Genomic DNA, 27,675 nt, shown 5'->3' with positions numbered 1-27,675 from the left:
GAGTCGTTATCACTTTTCTCGTTCGTCGTGTGGTATTAATATAACACAATGAACAGTAACAGGGTAGTCTCACCAATTGTTTTTCCATAGACTTACGTTATAACATTATGGCCAATTGTTTTCCCATAGACTTACATTATAACATTATGGCGTGTACGGCCTTCCATACATCGAAACATGTATATCTAACTACATATTTTCAAGAACTATCTAAGTTCTACCAAAATATCGGACGAAAAACATATGAATAGTGATACTTTATTTAAGTAATTTTCGTGTGAATGAGATAACCCCCTGTTTACATCGTTGCCATGGCGGGAGAAATTCGTTTGATAAAACTTTTTATTCAATACACATAAAATGTAGCACATTTTGTCAAAATGTATAATAAAATACTGTAAATGCAGTGAAAAAATATCAATTTTGAAAAAATAATCACTTCCTGGGTTTGTTTACCTGACTGACCAATCAGAACGCACAGACGTTACCTTATTCCCAGGTATACACTTACCTCATTCCCAGTAAGTTCCCTGTACTTTTTTGAATTTGGTGGTCTCTGACCAACAGGATTCCGTAAAAATGGTGGTGCAGAAAACCTATTAAATTATCAGATAACTGTGTATTGGTGGACTTTTAAACGTAATCTACACATCTGAATAAGTGTAGGAGTAGATATCATTGTCATAGATCAAAAACGTGATGTTTCTAGGCTATTTTCTGGCGTCTATCATCATTATTTTGCCATGGTGATTATGCGTGTTCACGTCTTTTTTTGCAACCCATCTCCGTCATTTTGCCATCGTGATGTTGAGTACTTAGTTGTCTTGCTCTTTTGATATCCAAAAAAGGTCATGCAAATGCACTTCGAATATTACGTTTTGTTTACTTGAGATGCTTAGTAATGTTGTGTACCGGAAATTGACATGAAGACATTGGGCTATGGTCAGACGTATAAATATATTGAAAAGGAGGATACAAGGTAGTAATGCGGTATAAGCACTATCTTGATACCAGAGGCGTTAAGGCATTACAGTCGGCCACTTTAAATCTTCATTAACGTTCTTACTACATATGAAATACACTCTATCAAACACCTTTTTGATTATTCGACCAGCGGTATCGGACGGTAAAATTGCCTGCAAAATTAACTTTTAAACAACCATGTCTAACAGTCAAAAATCAAACAATTGACACTGTCAATGGACTGCAAGAAGTGTTTAATATAATTATGAAACAAATCTTGATCAAAATTTATAAAAAAAAATTTTTCTAAACTGGATGCCCATGTAAATATATAAATATATCTTATCTTTTTGATTTTTTTTAAACATATCAAGAGACAATTTTATTGAGACCTTTGTTTTGACTGTCCTTTGGGTGGTCTTACAATACAATGTCAACTGTATTTGTTCAAGAAGAATCCAATACGACTGTTGACAAAAAAATGTTATCAAGTAATAATATATATCAGAAAAATTCATATACCTGTTGCTATATCAGTGTCGTTAACCCAGCAAAACAAAATTGTGAGGGAACTTGAGTAGGAGGAATGGATAAAGAGTTGAAGCGAATGCTTATCAAACTTTAAATGCAAGAATAGATGGGTTATAATCAAGGTCAGTATGTCCGACGTGAGAAAAGGCAGTTTTTATATACAAGAAGTTTAAGAATAACACTCACCTGTGATAACCGGGATACTGCTTCTGTATCATATCTCTGATTGTAACTGATAATAGCGTCTAGTGAACAAATTTATCAGTCAATGACTTTGTCATGTATTTGTGACAAGTTAGTGTCATATAGAGATGGTACCTTAATTGTTGGTGTTAAAGTAGATATATGTGATACTTAAAAGAATGACCTTCTATAATGAAATTATCTGAAGCAAAATGGATAACTCTTGTATTGACCAACTCTTGTATTGACAGTTTTTAATTGATTTTAGTGTTTCCCAATTTATAGTTTATATCGAAATTCTCCACAGATGAATAAATTCAATACAGATTAATGAAAGTTCTGTCTACTTTCAACTTTGCCTTTTAGTTACTCCAAAATCCAAGAGTCTATATAACTTATGAAAAATGTGATGAACATATGACATGCATATGCATATTGAAACCCTATAAAAAATCCCGAGCAAAAAAAAAATCAACCTCAAGGAAGTTGTTAAAGATTTTATAATGTAAACAACCTTCTGTAATATTTTGCTTCTACCTTTAAAAGTTTCTACTCATGAAGGCACTCAATTCCGACGGTTATTGTTGACATAATTGTAAATGAGAGGCCCCAACAAAATCTTTTTTCCAAGTGATGTGAACAGATTTAGTTGTAAATTAATCTGGATATCTGAAGTTTCTGTCTTACCTTGTTTGCAATGAAAATGTGTTATGGTTTGCTGAGGTAAAGAAAATCGTCAAAATTTAGTATTCTCTGTATCTTTTATTTTTTTCCTGGTGGGGGCTGCTTGTTTCAGCATTTTTTTCGTGTTAGCGGTAGTTACATCTGGAGAATGTCGAATTACTTACAAGAACATAATTACACAAATTTCAGCGTCATTTCCGATTTACTTCACTCTAGTTGTAATTATAATTGATGACAGTAACTTTCTTGTTACACTTTTTGCAGCAAAGTACTCATAAACAGTCAGAGGAATGCTCCAAAATGATTGAAATATAAGAACAATTTTCAAAATGATCTTTAGAAATGATGAATATAACAACAATTCACCTATGTTTAACACATAATTACGTGATACCAATTTAGCTTTTTGTAGGTCTAAGTTTCTTATGTTGGATAAATATTTTACATTTAATATATGAAACCTGTTGTCAACAAAGTAAACATCTTTGAGAATAAAAAATGAAATACATCAGCTGAAAAGCATTTACTGCTATAACCTTACAGCACAGGGCACATTTTTCCTCAGTCTCGCCTGACATGCTACATATGTTTTTGGCAACACTGAAAATGACGTCAGATGATCGTCAGCTTTTCCAGGAAGTCAAGAAAATGACGTCAGATGACCGTCAGCTTTTCCAAGAAGTCAAGAAAATGACGTCAGATGACTGTCAGTTTTTCCAGGAAGTCAAGAAAATGACGTCAGATGACTGTCAGCTTTTCCAGGAAGTCAAGAAAATGACAGTGAAAGGCCAAACTTGAAAACAAAAGTCGCATTCCAATTGCTCTACAGTCAGGGGTCGCGCGCAGGAATCACACAGACTGAGTCTAATGTAATGGGGCAAGGGTATATGGAGATTTTTGGAACTTGGTCGAATCGTTCAAAATGGTCTTTTTTATTTTGTCTGAAAGTGTCAGTATATATGCCTCGGATGTAAGATATGTTCGTACTTGAGACCTGCAGACATTTCAGAAAAAGTTTCAAAATGAATTTCGTGTAATAAACGTTAATTCTACGGAAGCGTGAAAGAACCATCAGACGCTAATACGTTTTATTACGTTACAGGTGCGAAAAGGACATAATTATAAAGAGAAACAGTCTATATTTGAATCTTCGGCTGATACATTTAACCCCTACGATTGTAACATAACAGATTCTACTTCTGCTCCATTACATACTAATATTCCCAGGCCAAACGAATGTAAACAACATTTCAGTTACATAATTATGATAAAAAGTCGTACTGAGTTTTATGCAGAGCCTATAAATATACCATTCTCTGTACTTATACACATTTAGTTAACGGTATTGGAGATTATTCATTTAAAGAGGCTGCCCTACAGAATTTTAAATTTTTAGGCATGCTGTGTTGTAGAAAAAAGGCACTGCTCCTTGATTTAAATCTGGTGAAAAATAATGAAACTTAAACAGCCCCAAATGAAAATCTATTTGCGTGTAAAATGTCATGGACACCTTTTATTGAAAAAAAGAAAACAACAAAACAACAACCCAATGCGTTATACAAAAAAAAAAAAAAAAAAAAAAGTAATCGAACGATAATTTGATATTTGTAAACAAACGCAGTCGACCTTATTATTTACCAGTTTAGGTAAAGCATGCATAGACGATATGGATTAGTACCTCAAACTGAGACTCGATGAACGAAGTACTGTATTAGCGCAATGGGTTAGGCCGCTAGGTATGACACTCGAGGTCCGGAGTTCGATACTGGGTTGAAGTATACACATGTACTTTTGTTTTTACCTTTTCTAGCATAGATACAACACCGGTTTTTCAACTGGCTTTAAAAATAATACGGTAATACAGCATACACAGGTTCTTTGTGAACGTCCGCTTTACAGATGGAATGTAAGTACATTACCCCCACATTATACACTAACATACTATTCCATAGCTCGAAATGGCGAGCATTGAAAACAGCTTCTTATGAGCGATTTCATTATTTTGAAATTCTGAAACGGACACAACTGACGACTCTGCAACAGATACAGCGGACGAGCCTGAATAAAATCAATTTTACTGATTTAAATTTCATAGATATTAAAACAAGTTAAAACAAAATAGAAAAAAAAAGAAATAAACGTAATAAGATAAAAAGAAAAAAAAAGACAAACTGAGAATCAAACTGAAATAAAACAAACATAAAGCAGGGCTACATAAAATTTTTCCTTAGAAAATAAACCTCTTGCGAGTTTCGATCTCGAGCTATATTTCGCACTGCATCTAAAAACCGACAGCTTAGCCACCTGAGTTATTTCGCCAATCAAGTAAATGTTGATTTCTATTTGACAAGTATAATACGAATTCCTATCTAATTAACCGTGACATCTGACCAACCTAAATTATCTGTCTTAGACTCGCCTGACATTTTCGCGCCATTTTATTATCGTTCGCCGACTGTATAAAATACTGGCCTGTTCCAAACGAAGGTCCAGTATTGTTCTTTTATAAATAATATTGATTAGAGTCCTATATTTTGCAGATAACTAACATCAGTGCATGGTCTTATAAATCTGTGTTTGTTTTAGGAAAGGGTCAAACAATTCTTAACATAGGAAGCTTATAGCAAGGATGATTTTTTAAATTGTTTTTTCCCCCAAGTTTTTTTTCACCGGTGTTGAACAATGGTAAGGTGTTGCTTTATGACAAACGAGTCCATTCCCCAACTTAAGATCACTTTATTTTGTTTTTACCTTTTTACTAATCCCCCAGAAAATATGAATCATTTTTCCGTTTTACGTCGCTTTCTGGTTGGCCTTCCTTTCCCAACTATTTTGTGAATCTTGCGTTCATGCCTATTTTTTTTTCCCTAAGGACCCCTACACTAAAGCAGCCGTATTTTTTTTTGGGATATTTCTGTTTCTTACAATGGCCCCTTTTGTGGGGCATACAAAAACAAAGGCTTTTAAAACTGCCTTTCTTTTGTTGGGGCTGGATGAAGGTGCATAATTGGCGTTTGGGGGTTTTCTTTTGGGAAGAAATTTATTTTCAAAACCTTTTTGATTTGCCCACCATTCTTCAATGTATTTTTCCCCTAACTGCGTAAAAATAGCCTGTTTCACTCTTTCCTTTAAAAAAAGGGTCTTGGAAACATGTTTGGATAACTTTTTTTGGAAAAGGTCTTTCAGATTTCAAAAAGTATTATAACTTCTTTTTGTTTGTTTAAATATCGTCCAACCTTATAAACGGGGAAAACTTTTTTTTTCCCAGTCGGTTGCATTTTAAACTTAAATCAAAAAAAAATTTTTTTTCTTTTAATAAAAAAACGCTTCAAAAATTTTCTTTAATGGTTGTATTTGCTTCAGGATTTGTGTAAACGCCCATTTTCCTGGGGAGAATAGTGGGGACCCCCATGTCTTTCCCCATTTGGTTTTTCGCAAACGTAAAAACGTTCGAGGTTGTCCAATTTCACTTTTTTCCTGAATTGGACCTTGGCCCAAAATTTTTACTGGAAGGGTCGCCCTTTATCAGTCCAAAGTTTTTTTTTTCCCCCCCCCCTTCAGCCTTTAGTTTTAACTCCAAAACTCCGCTCTTTCAAAATGTTTTCCTCTTTTAAAGCTTTTCTTTTTCAAAGTTATAAAATTTTTTTGTTTTAGTTAAAATGTTGTTACATATGTTTCCGTTTGATTGAACCCAAACGCCTTTCTCGTTAGTAATTCCTTTTTTTTCTTAAATAACCAAAAAGTGGAAAGAAAAGAAATTCGCCCCCCTCGCCCCCCATTATGTATATTTTAAAAAGCGGGGAATTCAAAAAAAATTAATAACTATGCTGTCACAGGCTTCTGGTCAAAAAGAATTAAAACCAAAATTTTGCTTTTTATAAACCCCGGACGAGCCCCCAAATTGTCGGTTATGGTTTATGCCCAGGGAAGTCCCTACCCCTTTAGTATCTTGAACAATGGTTTGGGCCCAATCGCTAAGGGACTTTCTTAGCAGCTGAAAAAACGTGTAGATTGTCCTTTGAAAAACGTAGAGCGGGTGACCAATATCTCAAAATAAAATTTTCCTTGGTCCTTCCCAAATGATTCGTTCCCAATGTTTCGTAAATGTTTTTTTTATGGTAGACAATTTCAGGGTTTTCGGCAGATCACTAAAATGTTTCAAAAAACAGTTTCTAACTTTTTTTTAAATTTAAAAAATGATTACTAAAAATCTATAGGCTGGGGGCTCAATTGATGGCTTTTTGTTGAAGTTCCCGTCAGAAAAAGTTTTTGAATAAAACAAATACGGTCCTACCATAGATGCTCGGCCTCTGTCCTTCAACTCTATTGAATCCCCCGTTTCCTGGTTGCTCAGCGCCAAAATTGCTTCATATTAGCTTCAACTACTATAGGTATACCCCCCGATGCCTTGGGGTTTATTCCCAAAATAATTTCTAAAACCGTTAAAAAGCGGAAAACTCTCCTACACTCAGTGTTTAAAAAATCCGGGTCTCTGTTCGCTTCCCGATGTCCCCCCATATTGCTATGGTCTATAGCATTCAATTCCTTTAAAGGTAAAACTCCATGCGTGGCCCTATAGCTCAAAACCTTATCGAAATTCTGCTCTCTTCTTTAGTCTACGAACTTCATTTTTTTTTTTTAATAATTTATCCGCCCTGACAGTGTGTTGCAAACTTCCCTTAAAAGGGTATGGGATAAATTTTTAGTTGAATCCCGTGTGTCTTCTTAAACCGCTGGTCCCCAAATCCCTTCTCGTATCATCTACCTATTTTACCCAGCAGACGTGCTATTTTTGAATTGTTTCTGTTTGGTCCAAATTTTAACAAAAACGTTTTAAAAACGAGTCTTCCCTTATCAAAATTGTTCCCTTTAACTTTTGTATAGACATAATGTGCGAAGTGGGACCCACCCATCCACTAATGAACCCAAATCGCGACAAAGCCCCAAATTCTAAAATTTACAGCATTCAACAATAATTATAGCCATGACACATGAAAAGGGAGTAAGCACTATTGTGCTTAGTGTTCGTTTCAATATATTAAATAACAAATTTTTGACAAATAGCCCCTTCTAAAAAATACTTTCATTTTTTTTTAAAAACTGAAGAAAAATTTGTTAAAAAATTTTTTTTCTTTTTACTATTTTTTGATTGATTTTTAAAAGATTGTTAAACCTAATGTTAAACCATTATTGTCTGTTTAAAATCCACACTAATTTTTTGTTCCTTTGATGATTTATCTTGAATCTGTAACACTGCAAAAACAATCCCCATTCAAAAATTTCTTGAGTTTTTCTCTTTCATTTCTGTATGTAACTCAATGGGGCATGATCGTCGTAGGTGCCACTGCCGTCAAATTTCTGAAATTTTTAAACCCAAAAATATTGAAAAACATTCCCTTTAATTACCGAATAGTTCCCTCTCTTTTGGGCAATTTTTTCGGGGCTATGTTGGGGAAAATTGTCCATCTTCATACCTCTGAAGAGTGCTGCTCCAACCCCGTATTGAAGCATCACACGAATATAAAGTCGAAAAAAGTTGGTAACCGGAATGGGGGCTTGTGTAAGCAGGTTTTCAAAGTTTTAAAAAGCTTTGGCTGTTGTTCTTGCCATCGGTTTTGGGTTTACTTTTTTGATCAAGTGGGTCGGGGTGCTGCAACTTCGGGTCGATGCTATAAATTTTCTTTATCTGTTGCCCCAAGGAAACTCCGTACTTTCTTTTGTCTTAGGTTCGTGCTTCCCTTATGCGATTGTTTTCTTTCCCATTTCCAGCTGTCTTTTCCCGACTTTTGTCCGTAAATAAAATATTACTTATCCTATTAGACACTTTGAGGGTTTCTTAATGAAGATTTGCTCCCTAACTCTTTTAAAAAATATCTTGTAAAATTGAATATGTTTTCCCCTTGTCTTGTGGCCCAAAAATATCGTCCAGAAATTTGTCGCATGTTTGCATCCTGAAGTAATTTTCGCATATTTTTTTAAAATGTGCACTGAATTGTCTCCCCAAATGGTTTTTCCGGATAAAAACTTCCCTCGATGTTGTGAAGGCTGTGGTCCCTAGTTTGTTCTCGACGGAATCTGCCATAACCTTTGCTGAGGTCTAATTTTGTGAAGAATTTATCCCCATGAAGTTTTACCGAATTCTTATCTTTTCCCCATAGGCTCCGTATCAAATTTAGTTATAGAATTAAACCGCTAAAATCAATAAAAAATCTGTTTGTATTATCTTTCTTTTTACCATAACGATGGGGAGTTGTATGCGGGGGGCAGGTTCAATAATTCCGCATTTAACTGTGTTGAAACCCCTTTGGTTAAAACCTCATTACGTTTGCTATGGTATGGGGTATTGTTTGATCTAAAGGTTCTGTGGTTTTGAGTTCGACTTTGTTCTCAAGTTCGTGTTCCCCGGGCTTTTGTAAAATGTTTGTATTGTTTTTATAAGCGACTTTTTTCAGTATTTGGCTTTCAGACAATGGGGGATTAATTTGTACTTTTCATATGTTTTTGACCCTCCTTTTGACCGGTGACAAATTTTCGCAATCAACTACCCCCCTCTCTGTGCTAAATGGCCCCGATCCGGGGACATTTCCCGCAAAAAATTTTTTGTCTTTCTTCGTACTTTTTGAGTAAATTATAGGTAAAGCCCTTTTTTTCACCCACTTTTACTTTTAAAAACCATTTTTTTTGACCCAAACAACACTTCATAAGGTCCTTTCCCCTGAAGCATTTAATTATTGTGGTTAGTTGGTAAAAATAACGCACTTTATCCCGACCCTTTTAAATTTTTGTTTCTGGCATCTTGTGTAATTGGGTTTTTTTGGGAGTTTTTGTGCTGAATGAAAATTTTCTTAGCTATTTAATGTTTCCTCCGCCCATTCCCTAAGTCTAATACTATTATATGGTTTCTTGTTTCTGGTGTTTCAGCTTCTTTCCCAAAATTCTTTAAATACTTGCATAGGTCCTCTGATGTCCCACCATAGAGTAGTTCAAAAGGTGAGAAAACCGGTACTTGCCTGTGGAACCTTCGATATGCAAACAATAGGTGCAAATTTTTTATCCCCGTCTTTGGTTTTCTTGACCATCTTTTTCAACTACTCTTTAAAAAAACCATTCTCGCACCCGAAAAACCCTTGCACTTTGGGTTATCGGGGTTGTGAACATTTTTTCAGATGATCAGCCTACAAACTTCTTCCCTCAGCTGTGAGGTAAAAATGACTTCCCCCGTCACTCAAGATTTTGGGGTGGAAATCCTACTCTAAAAATTTCTACAAAGCTTCAGCTACCCCTTCTGTCTCAATCCTAGGTAATGCAACTGCCTCAGGATATTTGTGGCATAGCGACCAGGTAAGAATATACGATTTTTTTTTCTGAAAAAGGAGCAATAGGTCCTTTAAAACCACACCACCCCTGAATGGGTTCCATTATTGGGATATCTCCTAGAGGAACTTTTTAATTTTCTTTTGGGTCATTTTCTGACAATGTCACAGACCCACAAAACCCTTTTGGGCATCACTAGTTTAACCCCGGCAGTAAAAATTGTTTGTATTTTCAAAATGTTTTTTTATTGAAGGTGTCCCCCAACTATTTATTCTGGCTAAGCATAACCCCCTTTTTGAATGGTTGGAAAATACTATTTGCTTTATCTCTTTGTAAAATGCCTTTTTTTTCTTCGAAAGGTTTTTATCAATACATCCTTTTGACTTTTACAAAATGTTAAAAACTTTTTTTCTTATTTTCTTCGATGCGAGGCATAGGTTACAGTTTTCCTAGGGTATTGTTTCCTTCTGAGCTTTTTTAATTGCTCGCACAAGTTCGTCCCGTTTAGGTTCGTGACCTTCAAAGGTTTTATTGCTGTTTTTCTTTTCAGCCTTGCTTCGTTCCCAGCTGCAACAATATTTTTTTTTGAGGAGCTGTTTTCCCTCCCTACTATCCAGTTTAATGTTGGTCTATCGAAGCCCCTTTGATATTTTCCCAAACTAAATCGGATCAAGTTGTCAAAACCCTTGCTTCAATTCTCCGTATAATTGGTGTGTCAAAAGTATCTTTGCTGAAGGAATTTTCCTTGTTCGTCCATCAAATTTAACCTAAGATACTTCTTATCTAAAAATTTTATTCTTGATACGAAATCTTTCCCAACAGCTGCCAATACAACCCGTACTTCAAACTTGAACTTCTTTATCCCCCATATATCCTGTCTTCACACCCAAATTTCTTTCACCCGGGTTTTTGAATCAATGGTACGGTGCTTGCTATGACCGAAACAGATTTTTCCTCTCCCAAATTAAGCATCCATCTTTTTTGTTTTTTTACCTTTCTGTCATTAATGACAAGCTATGCTGAAGCTGACCTTTCCTTCTTTACTGTGTCTTTCTGCGCTTGGCCCTTCCCTTTTTCAAAACTATAGGGTAGAATCTTTGGGTTCCTGCCTTTTCTTGTCTTTCCTTAGGATCCCCTACTAGCTAAAGCACACCGCTTTTTTTTTCTTGGATGGTCTCGCTTCTCTAGCTATATGACCTTCCTTGGGCATACAAAAATACAGGCTTTTTTAAAAACTGGCCCTTTTTCTTTGTTGGGGTGAGAGAAAGGGGTCATACTTGGCGTTGTGGTGGTCTATTGGATAGGAATTATTTTTCAAAACCCTGTTTGAGGTTATAGTACCACCATGTGTTTAAAGTATTGTTCTGCTAACGCGTGACTCAGCCCTCGATTTTGCAAATCTTTCCTTTAAGAACAAAAACAAGGTCTGGGAAAAATGTTTGGTGAAAATGTTCTTGATCATAAGGTTTTTAGCATTTCAAAGTTTATCAACTTCTGCCCCTTTCTGTCCTCGACTAAAATATCTGTCCAACCTTGCCCTAAATGAAAAAAAGTTTCACCACGCTAGGCTTGCTTCCTGAAATTTTAAACTAAAAAATTCTTTTTTTTTAACTGATAACGCTTCAAAAATGCTTTCTTTTTTTGCCGTATGCATTAGCTTGGTCTGGAGGCATGCTTGTGTATGTCCAGGCCTTTTTTTGTGAGTAAAGAGCTGAGGCTGCAGCCCATGTCTCTTCTTTCCATCCCCGGTTTTCGCAAACCCCTCAAATCGTTCGAGGGATGCATCCTATCATCTTTACTTTCCTCGAAACTTCGGTGCCTTGGCCGCAAAGTTTTATGCGAAGGCTCAGCACCTTTATAGCCCTAAAGCTCCGGCTTCAGCCTTTTGTTTTAAAAATCCAAAATCTCTCTTTTAAAACTCGTTCTTCCTTTTTTAAAAATCTTTCTTTTCCAAACGTTTCCCAAATAAAAAAACTTTTTTTCTAGCTTCTTTGGCTCAAACCTCGTTGTTCATCATCATGATGCCCCTTTCCCCATCTCGTCTCAACTACGCTCTTCCGTTCAGTATATTCCTTCTCTTTTTATCCAATAATCACAAGTCAGGGAAACCCGAAAAAACCCCTTGTTCTCCCCTCGCCCCCCATCTATGAGTCTTTTTTAAACTTAAGCTGGGAAATATCTATAAAAATAATATAAGCTCAGACTACCCGCTGTCACAGCGCCCCCCCTTTGGTACACCCAAAAGAACTTAAAACACAGTCTCGTACCCCCTTTGATATAGATCCCGGCGAGCCCCCAAATTGTCGGTACTGGTTTTATGACCCCGGGAAAAAGCCTACGCCCTTTTGTATCTTGAACAAAGGTTTGGGTCCAATCGCTAAGGTGGATATGCTTGACTAGCTGCAAAAAAAGGGGATTGTCCTTTTTTTAAAACGTGAGTGGTGGAAAATTCTCAAATATGAATTTTCCCCTGGCTCCTTGCCCAAAAGATTCGGTACCAATGATTCGTAAATGATTTCTTATTATGAGCTAGACAAAATTCAGGGATCGGCAGATCCAAAAATTTCAAACTAAAAGTTTCTAACTACTTTAATTAAAATGATTAGCTCAAAATCCCATAGGTGGGACTTTACTTTACTGGCTTTTTTTTTGAGTTCCCGTCAGACAATGTCTTTGAATAACCCAAATACGAGTCCTTCGCAAAGTGCCGGCCTCTGCCTTCCCCTATTGAATGCCCCCATTCTGGTTTCTCGGCCCTTTTGTTCTTATAGCTTCAACTCCAATAGGGATATCCCCCTGCCCTTTGGGTGTACTTGCCAAAAATGCTGAACCCTCTATAAGTGGAACTCTCCCACTATCTCAGTAGATTCCAAACTCGGGTCTCTGTCTCAGCTTCCCCAGCTCAGCCCAATTGCTATGGTCTATAGCATTTAATTACCTTTAAAGGGAAAATCCTATGCGCTGGCCCCAAGCTCGAAACCTTATCGAAATTCTGCTATCTTCTTTAGTTGAACTTCTATTTTTTTCCCTTTTTAAAAATTTACGCCCCGACAGTGTAGTTGCAATAATTCCTTATCAAGGGATGGGATAAATTATTGTTTAAACCTCGATGTGCTTCTTCACGCTGGTACCCAATGCCTTTCTGTATCCATCTACCTATTTTTTACCCCAGCAGACGGCTATTTTTAGAACTTGTTTTTGATTGGTCCCAAAAATTTTTAACATAACGTTTTACAACGAGTACTTGCCTTATCAAATATCTGTTTCCCCTTTAACTTTTGTATTTTGACATAATGTGCGAAGCTGGGACCCAGCCATCCACATAATGAACCCAAATCAGCGACAAATGACCCAAATTCTTTTAATTACAGCAATTCAAAAATTAATTATAGCCATGACAACATGAAAAGGGAGTCAAGCACTATCTGTGCTTATGTGTTACGTTATCAATATATTAAATATACAAATTATTCTGACAATATGTACAACGATATTATTATGTCATTTAAGCTTAGGTTTTTTCAGCACATGCTGAACCGTAAAACAGGCTAAGGATGTATGCCATCTTACTTTGCAGTTTGCTACATTAAAGTTGCTACCTTAAAAATTAAACATCTACCTTAATAATAACATGGTAAAAATCTATTTATAATAACAAATAAAAATATATCCTTACAAAATACTTTTAAAATCTCTTAAATATGACATTATATTTGACCTTGATACGCCTTTAAACCTCTTCCATGATATAGATAAAAACTTTTCAAACATTTATCAGGTCGATGAATTTACATATTGGCCGAACTTAAAAGGCAAAAATTGCTTTAATATTTTTACATCCAGACTACATATAAGTATGAAAATGAATATAAAATTCTGCAGCCGTTGGTCATTTTTCGCATTAAATTGTAAACAACGTTCCTTTGATATCAAACCGTGATGACGTAACAACTGGGGATCAATATATTTTCCTTTTGGCTTCGACTTCGAGTCAATTTTTATTAATGATTATGTGACTACATCTGGATCAATGGAAAGGGCTTAAAATATAGATTTAATAATAAAAGAAATAGTTGGAACCAGTTAATCATAAGATTGAGTTTAAGTTTATTTCAGATGATATTTTTTTTTGTTCTTCTGTGACTGCGTTTTAAATAATGTTCATGGAACAAATAAGTTTCAGGTAAGATTCATTCTGATAGGACATACTCAATGCAGTGCATTTATATCTTCAATGTATAATCCATCGATTCACAAGAGAAGTTTAAGACAACAGGAAACGTTATACAACAGTCAACACGTGACTTGTGTGCACATGTTTCAGACCAGGACAGGAAACAAGCAGAAGTTCGAACATCCTCGCCTGGAAGTGCAGTAGGCCAGTTCGTGTACCGTAAATCAAATCTCATTCATGGTTTAAGTTCCTAAAGTGTTAGGCCAGACAAAAACTGTCCTTCAACACTCTAAATATGTTATTTGACTATAACATTAAAAGTGATTCAACTAGGAACGTCAGTATTAATGGCAAATTAGTTTTTTGGCAAATTAGTTTTTTTTTTTACATAAAACGGTGGCCATCTTGAAAAAAAGACGCCATATTGGATTTTGGAACCAGTCTTTTGTGTCTCAAAAATAGGTTTTGCACACTCAAAACATCTTAAAAGAATCTTATCTTTTCCTCAAAATTGACAAAAAAAAGAACTCGGTTTAGGTCTGTTTAAGTCAATAAGCAACTTCCTGTGGCGGCCATCTTAAAAAATGGCCGCCATATTGAATTTTTAAGTGGCTAACGGGCTTTTTGAAAGAAGGAGACCCAGACGAGTACACATGCCAAATTTCATGCTTGCATCACCAAATGCAGTATTTGCCCGAATATATGACTTAATCTGCCCAGCTAAGATAGCAGCTCGATTTTTCGACTCCTTTACCGACCTGAACATTGTTTCTGGCAAAGAATAGCAGCTGCCGACGCAAAGAAATCGCCGATATAGCAGATTTCGAAAAGAGTCCGCCGAAAATGGATTATTACCGTGTTTTTATAAGGTTTTTGGTATATCTTCAAAACACAGAATAATTTGATAAACAAACAACATATATATATACACCATCAACATTACCTCTCTGTTACATGTTCAGCCGTAGTGTCCCGTACAATGGATACTTAAAAATATTCACAAAGTGCCCCCTTTAGAAATAAATTTCCATTTGTAACGAAAAAAAATGAACAATTGCTGAAAACTAATTTGTGTATTTATTTGACCTGGGGGGGCGTGATTTTGCGACGGTCCATTTCATTATTGTGCAGGGTATGTAGACATGTAACCATGTAGCGTTGAATCTTAATCGTTGGTTTTCTGAAGATTACGGAAGTAAACAAATTATATTGTTCAACATATTGTGTGTAAGTTTTATATAGCGCTACTATCATTCCAAAGATAAAATATAATGTTGAAAAGTTTGGCTTGTTAAATTATTCCAAATTGGCACTGACATTCACCTTGAAATATGCGTATCTCTAAAGTCATGCCCTCAGAAGCAAGCACACAGACCTATACATTTCATTTCACCATATAAGATCACCAACTGTTTATTTATGACTGAGAAATTTCATTAAAATCTACATTGCAGACAAATTTCATTCGAGAAAATTTCATAAAATATACACCTTTTCCATAGGCATATTTTACGAACGTTTGTTTGAAATCCAAATATTTCATCTTAGACTAGCAAAAAAAAAAAAAAAAAATCAAGCACATAACCCTATCTGATTAATTTGCCAAATATTTTAAGTATATTCTAAAAATTTAAAAAATCATTGTCTGATTGAACGACCCCACGAAGCGACAGTAAGATAACACGATGAAATATAGCGTTACATGACGTAACAACACGACAACACATTGCGATAGCACGAAAACACGATGTTAAAGTACGCTAACACGATGTGACAGTACGCTAACACGATGTGACAGTACGCTAATACGCTAACACGATGTTACAGTACGCTATTACGAGGTGACAGTACGCTAACACGATGTTACAGTACGCTATTACGATGTGACAGTACGCTAACACGATGTTACAGTACGCTAACACGATGTTACAGTACGCTATTACGATGTTACAGTACGCTAACACGATGTTATGGTACGCTAACACGATGTGACAGTACGCTAACACGATGTTACAGTACGTTATTACGATGTTACAGTACGCTATTACGATGTTACAGTATGCTAACACGATGTTATGGTACGCTAACACGATGTGACAGTACGCTAACACGATGTGACAGTACGCTATTACGATGTGACAGTACGTTAACACGATGCTACAGTACGCTAACACGATGTTACAGTACGCTATTGCGATGTGACAGTACGCTAACACGATGTTACAGTACGCTAACACGATGTCCAGTGCGCTAACAAGATGTTATGGGACGCTAACACGACGTTACAGTACGCTAACACAATGTTATACTACGTTAACACGATGTTTACAGTACGCTAACACGATGTTATAGTATGCTAACACGAAGTTATAGTACGCTAACACGATATGACAACACCTAAACATGGTGCAACAGCGCATATCAAAGAAGAACGTGGTAAGACGATAAAAATGCCGCCCTACCGTCGTAGTGTCAACCTCGACACAAGGGCAACCTAATTTTAACCTGCCAATTTTAATGTTTGCGTTGTCGTGCTGCCGCCCTTTAACATCGGCTTGTAGTGCTATCGCATCCGGTTGTCGTTCTGTCACACTGTTTTATCACGCTGTCACATCGTGTTATCGTACTGTCGCATCGTGCTGTCTTGTTGATGACCCAACACATAAGTAAAACGATGCGACAGCACGCACAGAAACGCGATGAAACACCGTTATCACATCTTATTTTCGTGTTGCCGCATCGTGTTGTGGTGCAATCACATCATGTTGTTGTGCTGTCGCGGTTGACAGTACCACGTCAAAAATGCACCATGTAGGACCCCCAAATGTAAAAAAGGTCACAAATGTAAAAGTGGTAACAAACGTAAAATAATTTTACCGTATATGTAAAAAATTTCTACAAATGTAAAACCGAGTTGTTACAAATGTAAAAAAACGTTGCGGGTGACATATGTAATAAAAAGCGTCACAAATGTAAAAACAAAATTTTGGTCATATAATTATGTAAAATCAATTTCCTACAAATGTAAAACACAATTTTCGCAGTCACCTTGTGATTTCATCTATATGAAATAATTTCGCCTTTTATTATCTAAAACAAAAACTATATAGCCGGAGTCGTCTACACAGTGATATGTGTAGTGTGCTCGCGTGTGTGCAATAATGGACTTGTCCGTCCCTCAGTTCGTATGTTCCTTCTGCATAAAATATAGAAGACAATGCTTCTAGCGGCGAGTACAGGTAAAGGAAGGGGAGCGGGGTGCAGTGGTAATAGATGTTTTTCGGAAAACAGTTCAACAAGGATCATGCTTCTTTTTATGCGTGAAATACAGCTTACATGTATGTATACATTGACTCGATGTTTTTCTAGAAATGTTGCAAAACATGAACTGAGATGTATAAAATATCATAAAATGACACTCCACATGTCAACAATGCGCAACTCCTGATTTTAGTATAAAAAACCTATTTTTGTCAGTCAAAAACATGAAAGAATGCTATAAAATAATTATTCAGATAAATAGTTCGATCTATATTTTCAAATTAGCTTTATTAATAGACACCGGACCTCTTTATATCAAATTTATAATCCCAAAAACCAGCACTCACTTGTAAAGTAGCTTAACGAGGCTAAATTGAATGTTCACGTAGGATCGTTGGTTCGAGTCCCAAACGGGGAACTTTTTTTTTACCCATTTTATAATTAGTCTTTTTCTGACAAAATGATCATTATATAATAGGATACGGTAAGATCTAGCGTTCAAATCATTACCTGGTCCATTTACACATTGGTAAGGCTACTAAAACACATACAGTTCGTTAGAATAGCCTGACCGTGAAATGTGTCTAGCCTGTGAAAATATGTATTCACTACCATATAGTATGTATGTACTACAAGTAATATACTTAAACTCACTAAATATGTATTCACTACCAAATAGTATGTATGTATGTACTACAAGCAATATACTTAAACTCACTAAATATGTATTCACTACCATATAGTATGTATGTATGTACTACAAGCAATATACTTAAACTCACTAAATATGTATTCACTACCATATAGTATGTATGTATGTACTACAAGCAATATACTTAAACTCACTAAATATGTATTCACTACCATATAGTATGTATGTATGTACTACAAGCAATATACTTAAACTCACTAAATATGTATTCACTACCATATAGTATGTATGTATGTACTACAAGCAATATACTTAAACTCACTAAATATGTATTCACTACCATATAGTATGTATGTATGTACTACAAGTAATAAACTTAAACTCACTTTTTGGCAGAATTGTGGATTTTTAGGTGCCTAGCTGCCGTTTCGCAAATACAAAAGTGCGTACAGTTCATCAGAAAATTGCCATACATTTTCCCACTCCACCGCATGCCGCAATTTCGTGCCACATTTCTACGTTCATAACCGGCACGTGCCAGGGGAAAAAAACAACAGTCAATTCATGAAAAACCTTCAAAGACAGGAAATAGCAGGGCTACGGGTTTGGATGGTTGAAGGGGTGGGGGGTCATACTGTTACACAAAGGTGCAACAACTCTTATAAAACCTTGCTTGATTGTACAACTCCAATCGGCCCAGCTATGCCCCGGGTTTTTATGAAATCCCTACAACAAATGTTAAGCTTTCATTTTAACTTTTTAATTTAACAATGAAAACTTAGAATGTATGCAAGTTCAAGTGGGCTCATATTGGATCTTCATCTTCTCGGTTGTTTTCTTACGTTTAATTGTATGTCTAGATCAATTTATCTTCTGAACTATCAAAGTTTTTATTATCATATCTCTACAAATGTACTTTCCATTGAAGTAAATATATTAAAGAAAATAAATCGTGAATGAAATAGCTGGGAAAATAACGAAAATATCAAGAATGGTTTAGATGTTACTGGAATTAATAAGTGTTGATAGAATACATGCAAGACTCGGTCATAAAGTTCCCGGACTACTTTAGTTATTTAAACATCGTTTCAATCTCAGACTTCATATGATAACTGGTCTCATGGTAGATGATCTCTACTTTGGAGTCAGTAGTAGGTCACAGATCAATGTCACAGTGACCTTAAACAGTAAAACGGCTTCCGACCAATAACTAAGGAACCTTTGGGCATAGCTTCGTCAAACTTTGTAGGTAGATGACCCATATTTTTTGAGGTCACTAGGCCGAAAGTGGGCATATTAAAATCGCGCTGTCCGTCCGCGTGCATGTGTGCCTGCGTGCGTGCGTGCGTCCGTCCGTGTAAATTCTTGTCCGAGTTGTAACTCTGCCATCCATAAAGGGATTTTGAAAAACTTGTCATAAATGTTCACCATGATGAGACGACGTGTCAAGCGCAAGACCCAGACCCCTAGCTCCAAGGTCAAGTTTACACTTAGAAAACAAAGGTTAACAGGTCTGTTTCGTGTCCGCTTCATAGCTCTGCCATCGATGAAGGGAGGGTTTTTAGAACTATACCCATATTAAGATGACGTGTCATGTGCAAGACCTAGACCCCTAGCTTCAAGGTCAAGGTCAAACTTAGAAGTTAAAGGTTGGATCATAACGCTTCGGGGGCATTTGTCACCAATAGTGACAGCTTTTTTTTTTTTTTTTTTTTTTTAGTTTTCACTGTTTAATAATTGAAAGCACTTAAATATACATACTTTGTCGGCTTGTATACTATAGAGGTATGTACATTACGTGCAAGAACATATCAGAATAAAATGAAATACAATCGGAACTAGACTATTACTTGTACGCGGACTAATGGAAAAATTGTAATCTCCCCACCTCGTCAAACTATCGTGTTTTCCAAGTTTGATAAGCCAAACTAAGGGTACGTAATACTATACTTTTTTAGTAGCATCCGATTTTCAAACTTTAAAATTTGAATGACGAAGTCGAAAAATAACTTTTATCCATAACTACTAAAACGCAGAAGCGGGTAACGTATGCACTTTGTTGCGCGAAAATCACAGGGCGACTGCGAAAATTGTGTTTTACATTTGTAGGAAATTGATTTTACATACATGACCAAAATTTTGTTTTTACATTTGTGACGCTTTTTATTACATATCATATTATGTCACCCGTAACGTTTTTTACATTTGTAACAACTCGATTTTACATTTGTAGAAAGTTTTTACATATACGGTAAAATTATTTTACGTTTGTTACCATTTTTACATATGTGACCATTTTTACATTTGGGGGTCCTACACACCATCTTATCGTGATGTCGAGGTTGAAAATCTGATGGAACGACATTAATATCTTGTTACTGCGTTCAAGTTAGATATGCGCAATTCATGTTACAGTCCTATATAAATGCAAAGGTTTAGCAATTCAAGTAAATTTTGTTTTCGAAATTTTTGAAGCAATTGTTTGGCTCACATCAGTCATTGTAAAGAAATAAACTGTTAAACCAAAAGCAGTTGATGTTTGTGCGGAAAACAGCAAGTCCGCGCCATGAGTAGGGTAGCAGACCACAACTGAATGGCTACGGTAGCTGACCACAACTGACTGGCTACGGTGGCAGACCACAACTGACTAGCATTTCACTAGGATCTATTCAACCAACTAGTTTCTTTTATTTTTTATTAATAAATTTATGATAGAATTTTCATGGAAAATAGATGTAGGAAAAAGTGATGTTCTATAAAGATACGACCTGGTACGCAACAAAGAAGGATTTGAATTACTTACCTGCATCCTTAAAGAGCACATGAAATAATAATAACCCAAAAATTTATTTAAAACGAACAGAGATGTACGTTAAGCAAATAAAACTGTCAATTTAGAAAGAACCTATTCTATAATAAAGCAAACTTACATATGAGAATTATGAGGACGGGAGCAAGCCTAGGCCGGGTAATATTCAGATGAATTATCTCACCTTGATCGTATTCGAAGTATAGTGTGCAAAATAATTCCCTGCTAGTTCTATGGAAATCTTACACCGAGTATTAACTTGAGGGTATAATAAATTCAAATAAAATAACACGATTGTTTATTTTCAAGTTCATCAGAAGCTAACTACTTAACCGGATGAACATTAACACTGGCAGGTGTTACGCTAGACCTATATACATGTATTACATTTCCCTCAATTTCGTACATGGTGCACACTACAGCTTGTGTATACGTCAATACCTTTGCCAGGAGCCAGTTGATTATTTTCAAGACATTCACTCGACTTTGTGGTTTTGAGCGCCTTTCCAGTCTAGGGGCTATATTCATAGTCGTTACTCAAACTCACACTTGACTCAAACTTGGGTAAGTATCACTAAAGTGGACCTCGAGTAGACCTTGCGGGAGTGTGAGTGGAGTTCGAAAGTCATTTTCATAAATTCCACACAATCTTAACTTTCGGAAGGGCAGCTCGAGTAATGGTTTCATTGTACACAATGAATTTAGAGAAATATAACGGTTTATATGACAATAACATAGTAATTTGGCTTTAACGCACCAGGCCAATGACATGTGCTTTTCAATAATTCAAAAACGAGACAAAACCAGTCATGTTAATACGTAAATTGCCGTCTGCAACACCCAACAAATGGCGGGAAACGTAACAAACAGGTAAAACGTATTATACTAACATCTCCTACAGTAATTTATATCCTATAGCTTGACTCCTGGGAGAATATATAGCCGTTGAAAACGTTATTAAGGCTGCCGTTGACGGATCAATAATGGGACAGTGTGCACCAATCGCTTTTTAAGATCAATTCCAAATTCCGGGCAAAGTAGAAGTCCCCTCCTTCGTTGAAACACATTAAAAGGAATAAAATCACTGCAAGAATAGTGTCCTCTCTGGATATATACAGATACCCTCTACCAAAGCAAGAATAGTGCCCTCGCTGGATATATACAGATACCCTCTACCACTGCAAGAATAGTGCCCTCGCTGGATATATACAGATACCCTCTACCACTGCAAGAATAGTGCCCTCGCTGGATATATACAGATACCCTCTACCACTGCAAGAATAGTGCCCTCGCTGGATATATACAGATACAATAAAGTAATAACAAAAGTCAAAACTCAATGACATCTATTTTTTTTTCTATATATAATTCCATGGATTTCGAATAAAGAACTTAGACACTTTTGATATATAATTTGGCAAAATATTAAATTTTGTCTGACATAGAACCTTTACAAGGTCATTTATCAAAATAGCCATAACAATGAAACAAAATATGTTAGCACATCACAATGTGACAGAAATCAAAACTGTGATTGTGTAAAATCATTATACATTTCATAAAATATTATCACAACACTGATACAGCACGGCCGTGCATATACCATGCTAATGATCTGAAACATTGAAATTGTGTTCATACACGGTCGGCAAAAAAGGCAAGTTCTGCAGCGGTAATATTGCGCGACTTTAGGAGCGCAATATTTTCCGCGAAAGAACGTGAAAATACACCTTATTTTTAATTACTCTAACCTGACTGAGTCCGTCTGTGATTATTATTAGCAATTATCATAAACGGGAATAATAAACAGGCATTTTAAAATATGCAAACTTTTTTTTTAAGTTGCAACATTCAAGTTAACAAGAGGGTCAAGATGGCCCTAGGTCGCTCACCTGAGAAACACACCATAATACACCATAACAGTGAAAACATGTTTGACCTAGTGATTTCATGGAAAAAAATGTTCTGACCAATTATCATTAAAATTGGAGCAAAAACAAGTATTTTCCTTGATTTGACCTAGTGACCTAGTTTTTGATCCCAGATGACTCATATTCGAACTTGACCTAGATTTTATCAAGGCTATCATTCTGACAAAATTTCATGAAGATCAGTTGAAAAATACAGCCTCTGTCATATACACGAGGTTTTTCTTTGATTTAACCTAGTGACCTACTTTTAAACTACAGATGACCCATATTCAAATTCAACCTAGATTTCATCAAAGCAATCATTCTGACTTACTTTCAGGAAGATCAATTGAAAACAACAGCCTCTATCGCATACACAAGGTTTTCATTTGATTTGACATAATGACCTACTTTTTGACTCCAGATAGCCCATATCTGAACATGACCTAGAATTCATCAAGGCAATCGTTCTGACCAAATTTCATGAAGATCAATTGAAAAATACAGCCTCTATTGCATACACAAGGTTTTTCTTTGATTTGACCTAGTGACCTACTTTCTGAACCCAGATGACCAATATTCAAACTCAACCTAGATTTTATCAAGACAATCATTCTGACCAAATTTCATTAAAAATCAATTGAAAAATACAGCCTCTATCGCATACACAAGGTTTTTCTTTGATTTGACCTAGTGACCTACTTTTAAACTAACCCAGAGAGCCCATATTTGAACATGACCTAGAATTCATCAAGGCAATCATTCTGACCAAATTTCATGAAGATCAATTGAAAAATACAGCCTCTATTGCATACACAAGGTTTTTCTTTGATTTGACCTAGTGACCTACTTTTTGAACACAGATGACCAATAATCAAACTCAACCTAGATTTTATCAAGACAATCATTCTGACCAAATTTCAGAAAAAAATCAATTGAAAAATACAGCCTCTATCGCATACACAAGGATTTTCTTTGATTTGACCTAGTGACCTAGTTTTTGACCCCAGATGACCCATTTTCGAACTCGACCTAGATTTCATCAAGGTTATCATTCTGACTAAAATTCATGAAGATAATTTGAAAAAAACAGCCTCTATCGCATAGATAAGGTTTTTCTTTGACTTGACCTAGTGACCTAGTTTTTTAACCCAGATGACCCATTTTCGTACTCGGCCCAGATTTCATCAAGGTAATCATTCTCACCATAATTCATGACGATTAATTGAAAAATACAGCCTCTATCGCATACACAAGGTTTTTCTTTGATTTGACCTAGTGACCTAGTTTTTGACTCCAGATGACCCATTTTCAAACTCGACCTAGATTTCATCAAAGTTATCATTCTGACCAAAATTCATGTAGATTAATTGAAAAAAAAACAGCCTCTATCGCATACACAAGGTTTTTCTTTGACTTGACCTAGTGACCTAGTTTTTTACCCCAGATGACCCATTTTCGATCTCGATCTAGATTTCATCAAGGTTATTATTTCTGACCAAAATTCATGAAGATTAATTGAAAAATACAGCCTCTATCGCATACACAAGGTTTTTCTTTGATTTAATCTAGTGACCTAGTTTTTGACCCCAGAAAACCCATTTTCGAACTCGGCCTAGATTTCATCAGGATAATCATTCTGACCATAATTCATGACGATTAATTGAAAAATACAGCCTCTATCGCATACACAAGGTTTTTCTTTGGTTTGACCTAGTGACCTAGTTTTTAAACCCAGATGACCCATTTTCAAACTCGGCCTAGATTTAATCAAGGTTATCATTCTGAATAAATTTCATGAAGTTCAGTTGAAAAATACAGCATCTATTGCATATACAAGCTAAATGATGACAGACAGACGACAGACAGACGGCGGACATCGAGTGATCAGAAAAACTCACATGAGCATTGCTCAGGTGAGCTAACAACATGGAAAGTCGAGGTTGTCATTCGTGTGCATTCGATTTGTATTTACCAATTTTATATAGCAATTTGTATCCTAGCAGATAAAACCCACCACAATTCCTCTCCCCGAACACTTAGTACTTAAATAAACAAGGCAGTCTGAAAGACAGCTAAATCCCCCGCCACTGCTATGGATAGTGAAAGGGTAAACCTTTGATTTTAGCTGTGACCTTGACCTTTAACTGACATGGCTGACTCATGAATTCTGCACAACGTCTTGATGATGTGATTATTTGACCCAAGTTTCATGAAAATCCTTCAAGGGGTTTAGGAGATACAGAGCTTAAACCTTTGACCTTCAGTTGTGACCTTGACATTGAGTTGACATGGCTGACTCATGAGTTCTTGATGAGGTGATCATTTGATCCAAGTTTCATGAAAATCCTTCAAGGGGTTTAGGAGATACAGAGTGGACACCAAACGGAAGGCTCAAACCTTCGACCCTTAGTTGTGACCTTGACCTTGAGCTGGCATGGTTGACTCATAATTTCTGCATATCGTTCTGATGAGATAATCATTTGACCCAAGTTTCATGAAAATCCTTCAAGGGGTTTAGGAGATATAGAGCGGACACGAAATGGAAGGATCAAACATTTGACCTTCAGTTGTGACCTTGACCTTGAGCCGACATGACTGACTCATAAGTTCTGCACATCGCCTTGATGAGGTGATCGTTTGACCCAAGTTTGATGAAAATCCTTCAAGGGGTTTAGGAGAAACAGAGCTTAAACCTTTGACCTTCAGTTGTGACCTTGACATTGAGTTGACATGGCTGACTCATGAGTTCTTGATGAGGTGATCATTTGATCCAAGTTTCATGAAAATCCTTCAAGGGGTTTAGGAGATACAGAGTGGACACCAAATGGAAGGCTCAAACTTTTGACCCTAAGTTGTGACCTTGACCTTGAGCCGGCATGACTGACTCATTGGTTCTGCACATCGTCTTGATGAATTGATGATTTGACCCAAGTTTTATAAAATTCCTTCAAGGGGTTTAAGAGATATAGAGCGGACACAAAATGAAAGTCTCAAACCTTTGACCTTGAGTTGTGACCTTGACCTTGAGCCGGCATGGCTGACTCATGGGTTCTGCACATCGTCTTGATGAGGTGATCATTTGACCCAAGTTTTATAAAATTCCTTCAAAGGGTTTAGGAGATACAGAGCGGACACAAAATGGCAGGCTCAAACCTTTGACCTTGAGTTGTGACCTTGACCTTGAACCGACAAGGCTGACTTATGGGTTCTGCACATCGTCTTGATGAGGTGATCATTTGACCCAAGTTTCATAAAAATCCTTCAAGGGGTTTAGGAGATATGGATCGGACACGATTTTGTTACGGACAGAAGGACCGACGGACGCAGCCCATTCCTATAATCCCTCCGCCACGGCGGGGGATTAAATACATGACCCAAAGTTTTCTATTTGCCGAAATTCAATGCTTTTTGTATGTGTCTACAAATAAGTTTTTAATCAAAATGAATATACCCAAACGCACACAACTACCTTAAAACAAAAATGCATTCCATCAGAAGTTAACCTATATTTAACGTATATTTATATATGACTACATATTTCATCATCATCATCATCAACAACAACAACAACAACAACAACAACAGCAACTACATTTTCAATGGAATCCATTTTTAAAAAAGCGTGTGGCATTCAATTATTGAACAAACAAAATTTCATCTATATACAGTAATAAAATAAAAATGAAATTTACATATGTAAAGTAACTTAAGTATCTTCGCTGAAAGCTTATACTTCTTCATTTCCCTAACACTCCCATCATTCAATTCAACTCACCCAATAATCTAACTACTGATGCTGCAATTGTCATGATATCCTCTCCATAAAAATGTTCATCATATATTATATAGACTGTATAAACAGTTACAACGTTAATAAAGCAATTTACATAAGTCATACATCAACTCATATTATATAACAAAACTATGTACAAGACATATGCAAATCCGCATATTTCACTACTTAATATATGATTTCACGTAACTTTGTACTCCACTGACAGTAGCAATAGACACTACATAAAATATAGCATACATTAGACTAGCTCCTAGACTATGATGTATTGTTTTTTACATTTTTATGATTAAATGTAGTGAACGGAGCCAGTCTATATCCTATGTCCAATATCATGATAATTTCTATATCCTATGTCCAATATCATGATAATTTCAACATCATTCCTCTGTGATATTTTCTAAAATAGACTGGCTTTTGTCTCTATGAAATTAAATTCGTCAAAAAAGGAAAAATGTAGAAATTCGTCAAAAAAAGTCAAAATGTAGAAATATATTTATTATCAGTCTAGTGGCTAGTCTACTCCTAACTGTTTAACTGTATTATTTTGATGACGAATGATTATATGTCACTATACAATCATGTTAGGGCTCGAATTCAAGACTTTTTAACATCATTTTTCTAAAATAGACTGGCTTTTGTCTCTATGAAATTAAATTCGTCAAAAAAGGAAAAATGTAGAAATATATTTATAATAAGCCTAGTGGCTAGTCTAGGCATATGTCATCAATATTGTACATAACAAAGCCAATACGCCGCTAACAGACAACTTTGCTATTTCTGTAAACATAACAAAAATGTTATATAACACTGCAATACAAAATATATTATTAAATTTTAGATAAAAGGAAGTATTTTTTTTTTTTGCTTTTATGACAAGGCAACTCATACTTAATTCCGATTCATTCCAGGTTACATTTTACCAATTCAATTCATTCTTTATTTCATCTATATAATAAAAAATATCCAGACCTCATTTTTGGCACTTAAGAGCATTTCAATGATATGAAAACCATATATTATGGTGATGTAGTATGACATGTCTTCTTATCAAAAATAGAAAAATCTTGACACGTTATGTTACATATAAGAAAAATAATCAGCTCTGAGAAATATCACCCTTTAAAATAGCCGCACAATGAAAATGCTCCAAATATTTTCTTAAGACAATAAGCAATAAAACTAAGCCAAAATATCACTGTCACATCCTGTCACTTATGACTCATTATACCAGATTTCATAAACAACAAGGAACTACATTTTGGACAACTTTTAAAGAGAAGTTAATCTGCTGAAATATTATATACAGCACAACATCACAGACTTGACGAGAAAAAAGCAGACACAAAATTGATACTATAAACCTTTGACCTGCAAGTTAATGCTCTGCTAAATGAG

At 35.8% G+C, this 27,675-nt stretch overlaps 2 protein-coding genes across 2 annotated transcripts in view; one reads left to right on the top strand and one right to left on the bottom strand.

The window, feature by feature from the left end:
• The window catches only part of LOC123539751 (uncharacterized), a 182,896-nt gene that overhangs the window by 64,415 nt on the left and 90,806 nt on the right, over positions 1 to 27,675 (bottom strand). The window lies entirely within an intron of this gene.
• LOC128549804 (myosin-3-like) overlaps positions 2,968 to 27,675 on the top strand; it is a 34,531-nt gene continuing 9,823 nt past the window's right edge. The window contains exon 1 of the mRNA XM_053527451.1: positions 2,968 to 3,141. Within this exon, the coding sequence (XP_053383426.1) occupies positions 2,968 to 3,141 (174 nt within the window). The remainder of the gene's footprint in view (positions 3,142 to 27,675) is intronic.

Source organism: Mercenaria mercenaria, chromosome 16, assembly GCF_021730395.1.
Source record: "Mercenaria mercenaria strain notata chromosome 16, MADL_Memer_1, whole genome shotgun sequence".
Taxonomy (NCBI): Eukaryota; Metazoa; Mollusca; class Bivalvia; order Venerida; family Veneridae; genus Mercenaria; species Mercenaria mercenaria.
Note: the sequence above shows the minus strand (reverse complement) of the source record. Positions and strands in the feature narration are given on the sequence as shown.